Consider the following 14,629-nt stretch of genomic DNA (forward strand, 5'->3'; position numbering starts at 1 on the left):
GCTGAAGGCTCAGGTTATTTCACCGCCATACAGGCAGTGTTCACATAGCTCCTGACCAGGGGCTCAATCTTTGAGTGCAGGGAGGCATATTCAATGCATGCCCAGGAAACCAAGACTGGATGGAAAGAGTACACATGTATGACGGCATGGGCAGGCACAGGTAGGTGAAGAATGGTCACTGCGCTGAAATGAGGAGCAACACTCCTGTTGCTCCTGTTCAGAGCATGACATTGACTTTTCCCTGTCCTACGTGCAGCACAAGGACAGTCACCCCTCAGAGAGGGCTGCAATGGGACTCAAACACTCTCTCACCTGGCAGCCACCCCTCGGGCCGCGAGGGGTTTGATGGAGTTGGCGTATCTCAGCATTTTCTTCTGGTCGACCTTGTCCAGAATATTTTTCCGTAACACCCTAGCGAGGCTGAGCTCCCCGTTGCAGACTAACCGGAACACCAGTTCCATCAGCAGCTTCAGAATCTCTTCTGTCAACTCCACTAAACTGAGAAAGATGGGAAATGCAGGGGGTGGGTCAGACACAGGGCACTGCAGACAACAGTCCTCTTACCTACCTGCCGTAATAAATGCTTGCTACCTTTCACCAATGGGAAAAATCAGAAATCTGCATTGACGTTTAAGAATGACATGATCAACGCCTGCTATGCCCCCCAAAATGCACTCCTTATAATAGCTTGGTTTGTCCATTCAGCATGCTAAGCTTCCCCACACTCACAGCTCTGAGAAGCTGTTTCTGACATATTTTCACTGGCAGGCTAGACATGTTGTCCACCTTCACTCATGATACTGCTATATGAACCAGACTCCTTTTGGAGACTGGAGCTCCTACAGCTCACCTGCTGGGCATTGCTCAGTGGCCTCTCATGATGTACAACCTGCTTCACCTCACCTTTCTCTCCCCTGCCCCAGTCTCCCCACAAGGGACCAAAGTCCTGAGTCAGCATCAAATCTAGGACGCTTGCATGGCAGCAAAATAAGCCCTCAGCTAAGGCAGAGAGAGGTGTTCTTAAAAATCTCTCCCTTGGACTCTGGCCTACAAGGCTATTAGCTCAGTACAGTGTCCAACAGCTTTGCCCACAAGCAGAACGGAACCCGTCACACACTCCTCCTCTTGTCAGCTCTTCCTCCTTTAAAATATATCTGTTTTATTGCTTATTTTTAAGTCAGAAAGAGACACTGAGAAAACACCTTGACACATCAAAGGCCCAGTGAAGGTGCCCCATGGCCAGCACAGATCTGGGGAAGGCCACTTCAGGTCTCCCACCACAGATCTGGTATACATGATGTGGCATGTAGAAGTGGCGCAGCTCTATTCCTGCTACCTCCCTCAACCACCCCAAAACAAAGCAAGAGGGATGCTCACCACAGCTCATCCACCACTCGCACCAGCACGAAGAACGTGTTCTTGCTGACGCGCTTCTTAAACGTGTCCGGGAAGTGACAGAATTTCTCATATGTCAGTCACGAGTTAAAGAATAAACTCAGTAGAGCCAGGGCCGTTGGTGGCACCTTTGACATGTGCCCTGATGCACGTCCCCAAAGGAGCATTATGATCTGCCACTACTGAGGACAGAGTTCAATTTCTGAGAATGAAACACTTACAAGGCGCTGTACCGAGTAATACAGGCTGCAAACATGAGAAAGGGTCTTGTGGATGCAGTAATAGATGGCAGAGATGATGTGCCCTGGAACCGTTACCTCTAAGGTGACAATTAAATAAGCTGTCAGAGTGCTAGCACTGTCACAGCCCTTCAGCTAACTGCAGCATCTGGTCTCACTTGTAACAGCAGCTCTCAAGTTCCGATCCTTGTCTCATTCCCTCAGCAGGCAGCACTTCCATTAAATATGCACTCACTCCATCAGTTGTTAAGGATAACGGATGTGGTCTGGAGACCTCCTAGTTTGCAGCTTGAAGAACGATGGCTGTAGTGATTACTACTAGGGAAATACCTCGAGGGCCAGCATGGGTCGAGAAGACTTGCAACATGCAAGGATGCGACAAGGATCTAAACATAAACTACTTAAAGCAGATAGAGGGAGAGATATGGAGCCCAGAACTCCAAGCTCTGGCTACCTATGCCCAGCACTTCCCCAGAGTGGGTATTTTCACTGCTGACTACAGCATAAGGAAAGGTTTTCTGTGTCCAATTAACAGTAATCACAGCAGGAGCAGAGGGAGTATCGTCTCTGCTGCAGATGGCAGCAATGAGCCGCAACTCCAGGAAGCTCGACAGGCTGCCTGGATGCGCAGCTACAAGACGGAAACCCGCAAGGCGTTTTCACTGCCTCTGTTGAAAAGTGTCGCAGCTTGGAGCTGGTGGCAAAGACAGAAGCTATGGGAAAGGAGCCAAGGGAAGGGAATTCTAGTCTTCAGTGCTCAACAGGGAACACCCTGTGGACATGGCTGCAAACATGACTGCCGGCCTACCTTCTAGTAGGTAAAGGGCCATAGACACAATACCCGGAATCAGCCTCACATCTTGGAACTAGAACACAAAGGGGACGTTCTCTTGCATTCTGCCCTTCTTGGTAGTGAGAGAGTGGTGGAAATAGTGACAGGCCTGAGCAATCCTCCTTAGAGCTGCTCACAGAGGTCCAACGAACCCTCGCGACATCTCTAGGAAGGCAAGTCATTGTTGTGGTTACATTCCACGGGATGGGAGCCGAGGCACAGATGGTGACTGATGAGCTCAAAATGATGCAGCGACTCAGAGCTAGGATCAGAACCCCACTCTGAGCCCAGCTCCAGTGAATGATAAACCACTTGGCCTTGATTTACAACCACAGGCTTGTGGAAGGCAGAGGTGAAGAAATAAGGCTTTAAATAAGGAGACAACAGGCTGCATACCACCCACAGGGGTGACTATCTGACACACTGCCTTGCCAGCATGGCTCTGATTAAGTCTTGCCCCACCCTTCTCTTTGAAGTGTCAGGCACACTGCTCCCAACTCAGGAGGAGTCAGGAGCATCCCACATTTGAAAGGATATCTGTACTGGAGCTTCTTGATGAGCTCTTCAGGGGTAATGAATGTCCTGTAGGTTGTCAAAAAGGCTTCACAGTACAGCACCAGATCTGAAGAGAAAGACAATAACACCTCAGTCAACTCTGGGTTCAGAAGGGAGCATTCTCTGTCGTGAACCCAGCATCCTTATCAAGGGGAAATAAATAGGTAACGAGTAGGAAAATTTCTATAAAAGCAAATTGATACCCAGCTTTGTGGGAACACTGTTTTCTTATTTCTTACCAGCAGGGGAATTTTAACACCTAACAGCAATTCAATTCCCTCTACCTGCTTGCTCTGACTCCCAACTGTGATGCTGGGAGCCTGGTTTTAAATTATCATCTTAAGGGTCTGTAATAACAAGGATTGTGAACACTGCTCTGCAGACTGGTGATACTTTAAAGAAAAGAGTTGCTTACTGGCTGTACTGTACTCACTACTTATAAGTGCAGCATGCAGAAAGATGGACTATTTCCAACAAGAGAGGGAGTTCCCATCACTGCCAACACTGGCTAAAGGGTGTCAGAGACTAATCCTTAGGATGCACTGGCAGGTCACCAAGGGCACTGGCCACAAAGGACCACCACAGCAGCTTTGTCCATGCTCCTGGGAGCAGGACAGGAAAGCTGAAGGTTGTTGGAGATGCTGGAAAAGCAGATAAAAGAAAAACGGTCAGGAAAGGTATCCAGAAACGAGGGTGAGAAACTGATCTGCAAAGTGTGGACTGTGATGTCGTTTCATTTGGCAGGGGCAAGAAGCGGGGAGGGAAAAAGATTTGACAGTGAGCCCAGTGAATAGTCCTTCCTTCTTTAAACATGGGCAAAATGAGTTGGATGGTCTCAGCCAAAACCACCACACTAGCCTCACTAATGTCTTTGGATTCACAGTGACTGCGACAGGAAAAAGAGGTTTCAGGTAAGAACTGACATAGGCTGGCAGAGCCGTTTTTGGTCTGGGGGGCAAGACTGGTTCCTGCGGGTTAGCAGAGCTGTGCGGGGAGACTTCCACAGCATCCGCCCACACTACACAAATGCAGGCTATGCCTCAAGACAGAAACTTCAGCCCCAGTTACCTGTTCGTGTGAATAACCTCAATACGTTTGGACCAGGGGGAATGAAGTACAACAATCGGGTTTTTCTGTCGGCAGTGTGTCACTTGGCAGAAGTCTCACGCAGACAACTCCAAAGAGCTGCTGCTAAAACAGAGGAAAGCCACTGTCTTTTAGTTAAAGATGATCAGATGTAAACTCTAAAGCAGGGCAGATGGGTACATATATCAGAGGTGAGCAGTGTACCTTGTTTGGCTATAATCCTCCCTGTGCAGCAAGCCTGCACTTAGCTGGCGGCAGACTGCACTCCAAAAGACCATGAGAGTCCTCTCATCCCTTATTCCACTTTGCTCTGGTACTGACACCCAAACAGATGAGGAGCATTGTTCCCTAGGGCAAGGCACTGTATTCATCCTGGGTCCTCCTCTGCCCAAGAGGCAAAGGGAGGGAATACAGCTGAGTCTGCTCTGGCACTCAGGCTGGCCAAGAAATTTATATTTAAAGGAAAGCCTCTTAAACATCCCCCCTCTGTGCAGCTGGGCCGATTGATCTGCAAGCCCTGAATTCTTCTCATTGCAAGCTTAAGTCGTTAACTCTTTCCATCTCCCAAACACAAGGGTGGCATAGCACAAATTTCTCTCTGCCACCAGCTTGGCACAGCACAGGGGGGTGAGGTTTGATGTACAATAAACAGACTGCACGCATCTGTCCTTTCCCCACACTTGAGACAACTCCTATTAGGAGATGATGTTGCTGCCTACTTTTATCATGTGCTAGTTTGTGTCTTATCAGGCTCCCTGAAGCCCTCACCAATGCATGCGATTCCTTTAGGTTTCTTCATTTTCACCTCCTAGATGCATCCCTCTAGAAATTAACTCTCTGAAAAATGGAAATGCTGTGAAAGAGTCTCTAGCTCCAAGGAAGAGCAGGGCTAAGATGGAGCTCATAAGCAATCCATTCCACTTTCTCCTTGTTTTCCTCTGCTCTACAAAAGAAGGGGAATGTTTCTAGAGGGAGAAGGATCACTACACTTGTTGCCAAATGCCTACTGGTATAGTAGAGAAAAGAGGTCCATTCAAAATGGACAAGGATTAAGACTTTTGGTAGAAGGGCTGAGCAGTCCACTGGGTTGATGCATTGGCTAGACAACCAGTTGATTGAGACCATCAACAAAAGAGCATTTAGATGTCATCTTCAGCAGCGCTGAAAAGTGTACTCTAGTTACAGATCTGGAAGAAGTGTTGCCCTCTGTGTGGCTGGGCTGGGATTGGAGAATTAATTAATGAACCATTATAATTTGTGTAGCAAACAGGATGGTTAAGGCTTAATCTCTCGAATCTTTTCATACAGGACCACGGGTATGCAGTTCTAGGAAACCTGAATAAAGAGAAGAAAGTCTCCCTCCAGCCCGCTGCTCTTTTGCGTGACAAAGAACTGTTGCGTGGGAAGGGGCTGGCAGTGCCAGAGCCTCAGGGCTGGAACAGGAAGTGGTGCTGCAGGTCGAAACTGGATTGCACCAGGCAAATGGTACAGGGAAGCGTTGCCCAGTGCCCACACACTCTGTGCCTGGCTCACCCCAGTGACACCACTTCCTTTACTTCCCACTACTAAATTCACTCCATCCCAACGTAGAACTGAAGGCAACGGCATAAGACAGTGCATGCTAGACTCTGAAAATTCAGTCCATGGAGCACTGTGCTCTCCATAACAATTATTCTTCTCCAGCCCAATGGGATTCCTTGGCAGGCAGAGAGAGATGCCATGGGAAGGCAGGCACTAGCTGTATCACCAGGCTTTGCCCTACAGTTTTTGTCTCTGGGCACAGAAGGGTTAAAAACCTCACTGCTGTGGAATTGAATGTACAAGAGCTTATCCGGCTTATCTCTTTCTCAAAGATAAGCATAATCCCCTTTGCAATAAGGCACATTAAGGCAGTGCTCTGTCTTGTCCACATCTGCATATAATGACATAACGTGACAGTTTATATGCTGCCAAACTTCACCGGGTTCCCAGAAGAGTGCCACACCAGGCTGCCCACACCCCTCAGCTTACACCAATCCACACACAGTACCTTTCCGGTCGGTCTCAGTTGCATGTACTAGCAAGATATCCCCGGACCCCCCACGAACATCTGGCCCATCGTCGCCCTGCAATGAGAGTAGACACAAGTTATAGCTTAGGCTCCTTTCAGTACAGCCCAATTCCTTCGTACCTAAAATGCAGCACTAACTAGTATGGTCCACCTCACTCTGCAGAGAATGAGCTGAGACACAGGTTCATGAATCAGACCCATCCTGGGACCAAGTGGGAGAGCTCTGTTGCCCATACGGAGGAACCTAAACCTGACTTTGGACCACGCTGTAAAGGCACAAGGAGCAGAGATGCTGACAACCATTCCAGAGATCACGAAAGGGGCAGCAACAGACTGTAACACGTTAACACAGACCTTATAGTTTCATCACCTTGCTGGTTATAGGATGAAGGCTGCACATTCAGCCTTAGTTCTGGCATTTCCAACTCTGGAACATTTAATTGCAAGTCTTTATTAACAGTTTGGCAAGTTGAGCTTCCCAAGGCTTCCCCCCCCACCTTTCTTTTTAGGGTGGAGAAAGGAAGGAAACTCAGAAGGTGCTTCAGTATCTGTAATTTTGAAACTCAGCTGGCTCAAAAAAACCCACAAATGGAGTGTGTCAAATTTAATTTTCTGGAACTATTTGGCCAAGTGTTGCTATTATTGATCAAATCTAGAGGCCAGGAATAGAACCCAAGAATCTGAGCTAGCAAGTGTCGTGTCCCCCCCCCACCATATCCTGGACCTTTCATCATTATAGCAAAGCATCCTCTCCCTATATTATAAATTCAGGGCACAGCATGCTACTGAAACATGTGAAACTACACTATTTTTTAGAGTTTTCCACCCTTCAGGTATAATATCCCTGCAAAGAGAGACTAGAATAGTGCCTAGCTCCTTGCAGTATTTCTCTGGTATGCAAACTTGTGATTTTTCAGGTGAACTGTTGGCAAGGCCCACAAAGTACCACTTAAAGAATGAATGATAGCTTCTAGCTCTCTCCTGCTGACCTCAGTTCTTCAAAGAGCACTCCTATAAGTTCCAGTAAATGATATATTGTCTCCATTTTCCAGACTGGCCCCTTGATAGTCTGAAAGCTTCAAAGACCTTGTGTGTTCCTTCAAGCTCTGTCAGAGACAGCTTGGGCTGGAATATCAGCAAGTGAGCAAAGAGGTCTGGAAGTGCACAGAGGGTCAGATAGAGCCATTTCTCAAATGTAGGGACAGCCACTTTGCTGAACAGCTCGCTCACACTTTTGAGGCCTTTTAGACATTTTGAATCTGAAAGCGTTCCTGGAACAGCATTCCCCATCCTTCAAGTTTGAAAGGCAGCAGCTATAATCTGTGCTCAGTTTCTCATACTGAGACTCTCAGCTATCACAGGTGAGATGCTGCAGCATGCTGGTGGTGGAGAGTATGAGGACAGGGGAGTCTTAAGAGAGAGAGTGCCCAGGCTTTAATAAACTCTTGGTTCAACAATCTTCCATTTTTGTGCTGGGGTCTCATCTGCTTTCAGGACAATTTATGCACCTGAAGCTGCATGCAGCTGCTCTGTAACTCCATTTTCTTATTAGCTCGTACACAGGCTGCTCATTTGATTCTCTGTCTCTGCACTCATGGTCGATCAGGCTTTATCAAAGCACAAACTGAGAAGCATGAAAGTGACTCTTCGAGGCACGTACCTCCTGCTTCAGTGTTAGCCTTGCCATAATTTCATTGTGGTCAATCAGGGACAGCTCATCTACCTCCTCCTCCAACTCTGACGATTCCAAGGCATCTGGTGACATCTGCTGCCTGGAAGACAAGCAAGCAGCCATCAGTGTCCTGCCCCACACAAGCAGGAAAGCAGACAGTGTTTAGGCCTTTGCTACAAAGATCAGAGGATGGGGCAAGTCTGAGACTCCCAAAGGCAGGGGTACCCTCTACAACTGAACCCAAGTGTCTAGGTCTAAGGCCGTTGCTTTGTGCACCCCTAGGAAAGGAGACAGGATTGAGATGAACCGTTCAGGAACTGAATGCTTATCTGGCTGCATTCCTGGCTAACAGGATTTTGCTGCATGAAGCATGAATGCACCTTTCAGCGTCTCCTCATATTGTTTGCTCACTCATGTACGGCACAAGAACCGTGAAGCTAAGTGATTCTGCCAACTTAGGGATGCTGGAGAAGAAATTCTGCATGACTGGAGCCCCTCCTTGGATGGTTTCTAAGTGCAGTGGCCAAGGCCCTCATCTCTTCTTTTCATTGCACACTGTAGGCTTTACCCCCGCCCAGGTGCTATGTATCTCTGGTGCGTGGAAGGGGCCAAAGGGGACATTCTTGGGTCCTGGCACCCCTCCTCTCAAACAGCTAGGACTGGACACTGTCAGTGTTGGACTAAGGAACTAGATGGACTAGCAACTAGCATGGCAGCCCTTGGGCTTGCTGAGTTAGTTAAATTGCCCAGCACTGCTTGTATTCTCTTCAGATAGCGCTGCGTTCCCCTTAATCTCAAGTAACTTAACGGGCCAACAGCCATGACGGTGTGTAGCCTGCTGGAGGTAAAACATGAAATAACATAGGACTAGTTTGGGAGTGGCAAGGGTAAAAATCACACTGTGGATGCTCTGCTGTCTTGCAGAGCAGGGGGAGCCCTACATGAAGGTCAAGCCCACCTCTCACCACCGTCTCGGCTTTCCTTCCCAGTGGCACTGCTATTTGAAGTGGAGTCTTTGGAGTGGCCGTCTTTGACAGCAGGAGATTCCTGGGAAGAGAAAGAAACCTTTGATCACTACATAGGATCCCTGCGCTGCAGCCGGTCTCGCACTCACAGCCTTGCTGCCTCTACAAAGCCCTTTATTGTCAATTCCTATGGAGCGATTAGAAGGTGATGCGAGTCAATGCCATGGGCCAGGACCGAGTGGAACTTAATTAGGCAGGAAATTTGGAAGCATCTCTGGAGACTTCAATGTAATTATTATTGTTTGCTTTTGAGGCCGTGAAATGATGCTGAACGTTATAATGCACAAGTCAGCTGTCAGCATGCATCTTACACAAACCTTCCCTCAACCTTTTTAATCAGCCCTTGCTGTTGAAATGCACTTGCCTTCTGTTGAGCTATGTGTATTCTACACCAGCTCTAAACGTCCCTATTCAAGTCCAGTTCCCCTAATTCCTCCCCGCATACAGCCCGCAATGAAGTCCAGCCTGTCAGAGTATGTGGTTTTAATAATGGCCTCCCCTTCCCCACCTCTTTTCTCTCCGAGGAGTTTAGACAGTGACACAATGCTTCCACGTTGTGATGCACTGCTGTGGAAATGATGCTAATCTAAGAAAGCAGAACAATCTGAACATTCGGCATGTAACAGCAGGTAGAGAGTTCAAAGGAAGAAAAAAAACCCAAAAAAACACAGCATCTTACATTAGCCATTTATTAAGGAGGAAAACGACCATGAATGACAAATGAGAGTATTAACCCTACAGTGCTGTAGATTATTGCTATTTAAAACCCTTCCAAGTGATCTTTGGATGTTCAACGCGCCAAACCTAGAGAACTCATGCCACCTTTCTACAATTCAGATTCAGCCTTGAAAATGTACCACTGAGTCTGGCCTTTTGAAGTACCTACAGCATTTTGCTGAGCTATGTGCAGTGAAAAATGCTGTCAAGTCCTTGATTTTCAAAGGTAAAAGCTAACTTAACTATATACAAGAGCAGAAAATACCCGGATCTATCTACTGAAGAGACCAGAGGGGAGCCCCATCTCTTGGGGCATATAGAAGCCAACTGGTAAAAGCACTCACAGGCACCTGCCCACTGCAGGAAATGGCTAACATATGCTCTGTGCCGAGGAGGAGGGAACAACCTGTGTCTATAAGGATTAATATGGGATGCCCAAGGTGACAGCACTTTATAAACACAAGGCTTGATTAAAAAAAAAAAAAATAAAATAAAGCCAACGCAGTTATAAATAGAAGCACCTAACTAGCACTGATAAGGCTGCTGCACGGCTCCCAGCTTGTAGCTTTCTAGAAAAAGAAACTCTCCTGCAAGAAGCTCTAGACAAACAGCAAAGCATATGGAAGCAGCTCGGAAAGAAATGCAGCCCGTGTTCTTAACATGTTCACTACAACCTCCATAGCCAAGCAAGTGCCATCCACTGCTCATCCAAATCAAGACTCCACTGCAGACAGAAATCCAAGGATGGGCAAGCAGCAAAGGGGTCTGTTCACCGAAAGAAACGTGGAACCTCTACAATATGCAGGAAAGGCTCATGAGCATGTTGCCCCCGGTGTGAATCGCATGCACTGAGCAGCCCCTTCCCAGTGTTTGGCCTTCTCCAGGTTACTTACTCCTTCAGAGAGAGGGAGTTCCCCGTTGCTTTGGCCAGAGGAATACAGATTGACGTATTCACCCTCACCAGCATCCTCACTGGCGTTTTCACTCTATGGGAAACAGGACGAAAGGAAATAGGTGACCGTGCCCCGTGCCCAGCACTCAGCGTTAGAAACGTGTGCAAGTGAACAAGCCTGGCCAAGGCCCGGAATGGAGGATCTGTCAGCACCTGCTGCAACCTGACTGGGAACCTTGGCTTGGATGGGAGGCTGCTACCACTGTCCATTGGCTCTGTGTTTTCACTGAGATAATTATTTTCCAATTCATGAAGACTAATCAGAAGACCCTGAGCAGAACAGCACAGCCAACTGCTTTCTGATGGCTAGCCGTAGGCTCAAAGTGATACTGCAACATAGCAAAACACAAATGCAGACTTCAGAGTTACAGATGCTGAATCCTTAAAGCTTCAAACAAAAAATCCCAACTGTGCCACAGCAGAAGCCTAGCTACCATGATCTACAGCCCAGCCACAGTCAACGTGGCTAAGTCTTGTAGTAAAAAGGAGACTGCACTGTGCTCCCAAACCAGGCTACGCAACTTGGAAACATCATTACAGACACAGGTGAGACCCTACCTACAATACGAGACTGAATCAGACTGGAGGCTACTGTACTGGAATAGCGTCCTGCCACCACTAGACTAATGAAGCAGAACCTGAAAACTGGTTTCGCGATGACTTGACAATCGCTGAATTAAGGAACGTGTCCCCTGCTCCAAACAGTTGAGCGCTCCTTGCGGGCACTGTGTTGACTGTTTTGACTTCATCAGTTTTGGGGGCAGGAAATACAGAATCCTTGAATTCTGGTCTTCCCAGGCCTGCGAAGGAGGAACCACTCTGCAAATAATTAGCTCAAAAGTGCAGCGAACCTGCACATTCAACAGATTTAGGAACTAAAAACTCGTGACACCCACCCTGTCTGGGCAGCTGTATCAGCTTATTGGACTAGTATCTCTGAATGAGCTAAGCAGTTCTGCATGCCGACACGTCTCCTTCAACAGCAAGCCCTCTCGCCAGCAGCGGACCTCAGGCATCTTGCAAAAGGAAGGCCAGCATTTAAATCCCCAAGTCAGCAGCCAGCTGCGCACAGATGCATGGGAGAGGCAGGCAGTTACACCACACTGATAACTGGAGCAGAGGCTCATTGCAAAGGCAGGGGTGGAGTGCCTGGAGCAGCTGTGACAAAAGCCCGACATAATCCATGACAGAGGGTGGACCAGTGCTCAGAAACCAACATCTTGCACAACTTTTTCTTAAAAATCTCTGCCTTTCCCTTCCTCCAACTTACACCACACAGTTTTGAGACAAATCCAGGAATTTCTCGGCCTTCCTCATCCACCCCCACTAGATCTTCGAGTGAGAGTGTCCTGGGAGTGCTAATGCTGCAACCTGCTTCTGTTCGTTGCTGCTTGTGACCTGTCACTCGACTAGAAAATGGTCTTGCCGCTCACACTACACACAAGCTGGTTCAGGTCACATGTGGGTTATGCTAAAGTGGGCGTTAATACAAGAGACATTATTTTTAAAAAAATACAGCCTTGTGTTAAGGTGCATTATCTCTTTGGTTATTCTCACCGAAGACGTCTGGAGAGAATCAGTGAAAGAGGTTTCAGAAGGAAGGCAGACAGGAGCATTCCCGTTAAAGCTGCTCTCCTGAGAAGAGGAGTTTGGCACATCCACAGTGCTTGGTGACTGGCTGGCTGTGGTTGGCACCGCTAGGTCAGGGCTCTGAGATGGATGGACAGGTGGAAAAGGTGGGGTGGTGGAGACGCAGGAGGAGGTAGAAGAAAGAAAAGGAGGGATGGAAGCTTGGTTGTGAGGCACAAAGTCCTGCGAGTAGGACCTAAACACAGATTTGTACTACAGGAGGCAAAAGGAACAACACAAAAACAAGGAAGACAGGAAAAGGAGAAAGACAGACAAAAGAAAAAGTAATTAGATTCACAGTAGCTTGGCAGTGACAGTACAAGGTAATTCTAACAAAGGCATCCCTGCATTCAGAGGCTAAACTAAAAGGAGACAGCATTTATTTTATCACCCGCACACAGTAGCTAGGAGAGCTACCTGGGACACTGGCCAGTTCTTCCTAGGTAAAGGCATGTTTCTGTACAAATAGGAGGCAGGCTGCTCATCTTAGAGAAGCCATGGAAAGGAGTCCACAGTGTCATACCTGGAGAGATTCAGTCTTAGGAAAGTCTTGCATAGTTTGGTACAATCAGTGACAAAAGATGCACCTCGAAAACTGTATCAAGTTTGTGAAAAAACACACAGGTATACAGAAACCACAGCAATGAGCATGGTGCAAATACCTACTTGAAGAAAAGTATTCTGCATGCACAGGACTTTTCTGAGGATTTCCATGGGAAACACACTCAAGAAACTGTTTGGGGAAACCATATAATTTGGTGGTTACTGTGAAAAGTCTGCTCCACCGATATAAAACCTGACAGGGGAAAGGGTCCAAACACCGTCTTTCAAAGTCAAGCTGAAATGGAAGGCAGGTTACAAACACCGAAAACTTCAGGGAGCAGAAATGTCGATTGCTCCAAAGAGCAGCCAACTCGCCATTGAAACCATCCTCTCTTATTCAATGGGTCTCGGGAAAATTAGTTGGAAAAGGGATGGAAGGAAGCTTTCAATCTATACAAAGCCCTGTTGTGCTACATCTCCTTACTGTCAGACTATTTTCCCAGGTTGTACTGAACAAGGGTGGGATGGCAGAAGTACACTGAGTCGATAAGAAAAAGCCCACACCTCACTGCAAATGCTGCTGGTGAGAACTCCCGGCAGGATGACAGACGCAGGAACAGATTTCCCAGACTAAAACTGACACCCCGTTAAAAAGACAGACATATGAGGCTATATCTGCTGGTCATGAGTTTACTTTAAAACGCACATAGCTGAACCACTGGCAAGACCTGCAGTATCCAGGAAACTTGAAAAAAAAGAGTGAAGTCATCCAAAAAGCTTGGGAGAAGCTGCACTTGCATCTCACTGGCACCAGAATTGATGAGCTGCTTTAGGACAACCACTGGCTAGTTTTCTAGCAGGGCAAATGCAATTCGATCGAGGCAGGCAAATAAAGATGCTGCCACATTTAAAAAAGGGGAAAAATATGAGTCTTGAACGCCATGGCCATGCTTTTTCAGTACTGGAACTTCAACAACCCACCTCAATTCTTAGTAGGTTGACCACAGCCTACTAAGGTTATGGCCAACCTACTAAAAAGCATAAAAAGCAAAGCCGAACTCACTGCCTGACACAGAGCATCAGCACCGGGAGGCGATTAATTTGGCCCTTTATATTTCATCCTGAAACCAACTCAATGTCCAGCAGAGAAAAATCTAACCTGATAAGTCAAGGCACTCCCTGTGCCAGCAGCTGGGGCAGGGAAGCTTTACCACCACGAACTGAAAATGAAACAAAGAGGCACCTGGTAGATTTTACCTTCCATCACCTTGGTCCTCTTGGCTGCCCCTCACATTGGGTGTGGAGCCCGTGCAAGACTCTCCGCGGTCTCGGAGCCTGGCCTCAGTTGCCCATCATTACCGAGAAGAACCGAGGGAGGTGCTTTGGAAGCAGCCCCTTCCTGCAAGCCTGCTGCTAAGAGGAGTCTGGCTCCAGGTCACGCTCCTTTCCGTTCCTGCCCATCTCTTTACAGAGAGCAGAGCTGGCTCTGGGGACTCTGTCAGCATTTGGTGCTGCCTCAGTAACACTGACAGGTCTAATCTCCATATTTATGTTTGGCTGCTTGGATAAATGCCCCTCATTTATTCTTTTTCACTCGCCTGGTACAAAATGTTAAATCCCCTTGTAAGACTCCGGGCTCATGACATCGGCCTAGCTCAGCACATTCATTCTCCCTGCCACGTCTGGCTTGATATTTCACGATCTCACCAGTATTAATGTCCTGCTAATGTTGCACGCTTCAGGCTAGGCCCCGATTAGGAAGGGGAGCTGTGTGAACGAGGAATGGGGATGAGCCACCAAGCACCCTTAACTGGCAGCTCTGCTGCCCTTGTAATGCTGGCTTCACAACAATGGACTTCTCTGCCCTGATTAAAGGAAATTTTTGTCTCAAGCATGACCTGTGTCCCAGCTGAAGCCCTGTACCCTCGGTTCAG

The 14,629-nt window shown here is 47.7% G+C and overlaps 1 protein-coding gene across 1 annotated transcript in view; it reads right to left on the reverse strand.

Moving 5' to 3' along the window:
- Positions 1–14,629, reverse strand: part of RAPGEF1 (Rap guanine nucleotide exchange factor 1) — a gene marked incomplete at its 5' end in the record, with an annotated part of 111,072 nt that overhangs the window by 9,073 nt on the left and 87,370 nt on the right. Inside the window, 8 exons of the mRNA XM_025204935.1 lie at positions 313–498; positions 1,378–1,470; positions 3,004–3,088; positions 6,137–6,212; positions 7,818–7,929; positions 8,788–8,876; positions 10,465–10,557; positions 12,081–12,365. Of these exons, the coding sequence (XP_025060720.1) occupies positions 313–498; positions 1,378–1,470; positions 3,004–3,088; positions 6,137–6,212; positions 7,818–7,929; positions 8,788–8,876; positions 10,465–10,557; positions 12,081–12,365 (1,019 nt within the window). The remainder of the gene's footprint in view (positions 1–312; positions 499–1,377; positions 1,471–3,003; positions 3,089–6,136; positions 6,213–7,817; positions 7,930–8,787; positions 8,877–10,464; positions 10,558–12,080; positions 12,366–14,629) is intronic.

The sequence above is a fragment of the Alligator sinensis genome, unplaced genomic scaffold, assembly GCF_000455745.1.
Source record: "Alligator sinensis unplaced genomic scaffold, ASM45574v1 scaffold388_2, whole genome shotgun sequence".
NCBI lineage: Eukaryota > Metazoa > Chordata > Crocodylia > Alligatoridae > Alligator > Alligator sinensis.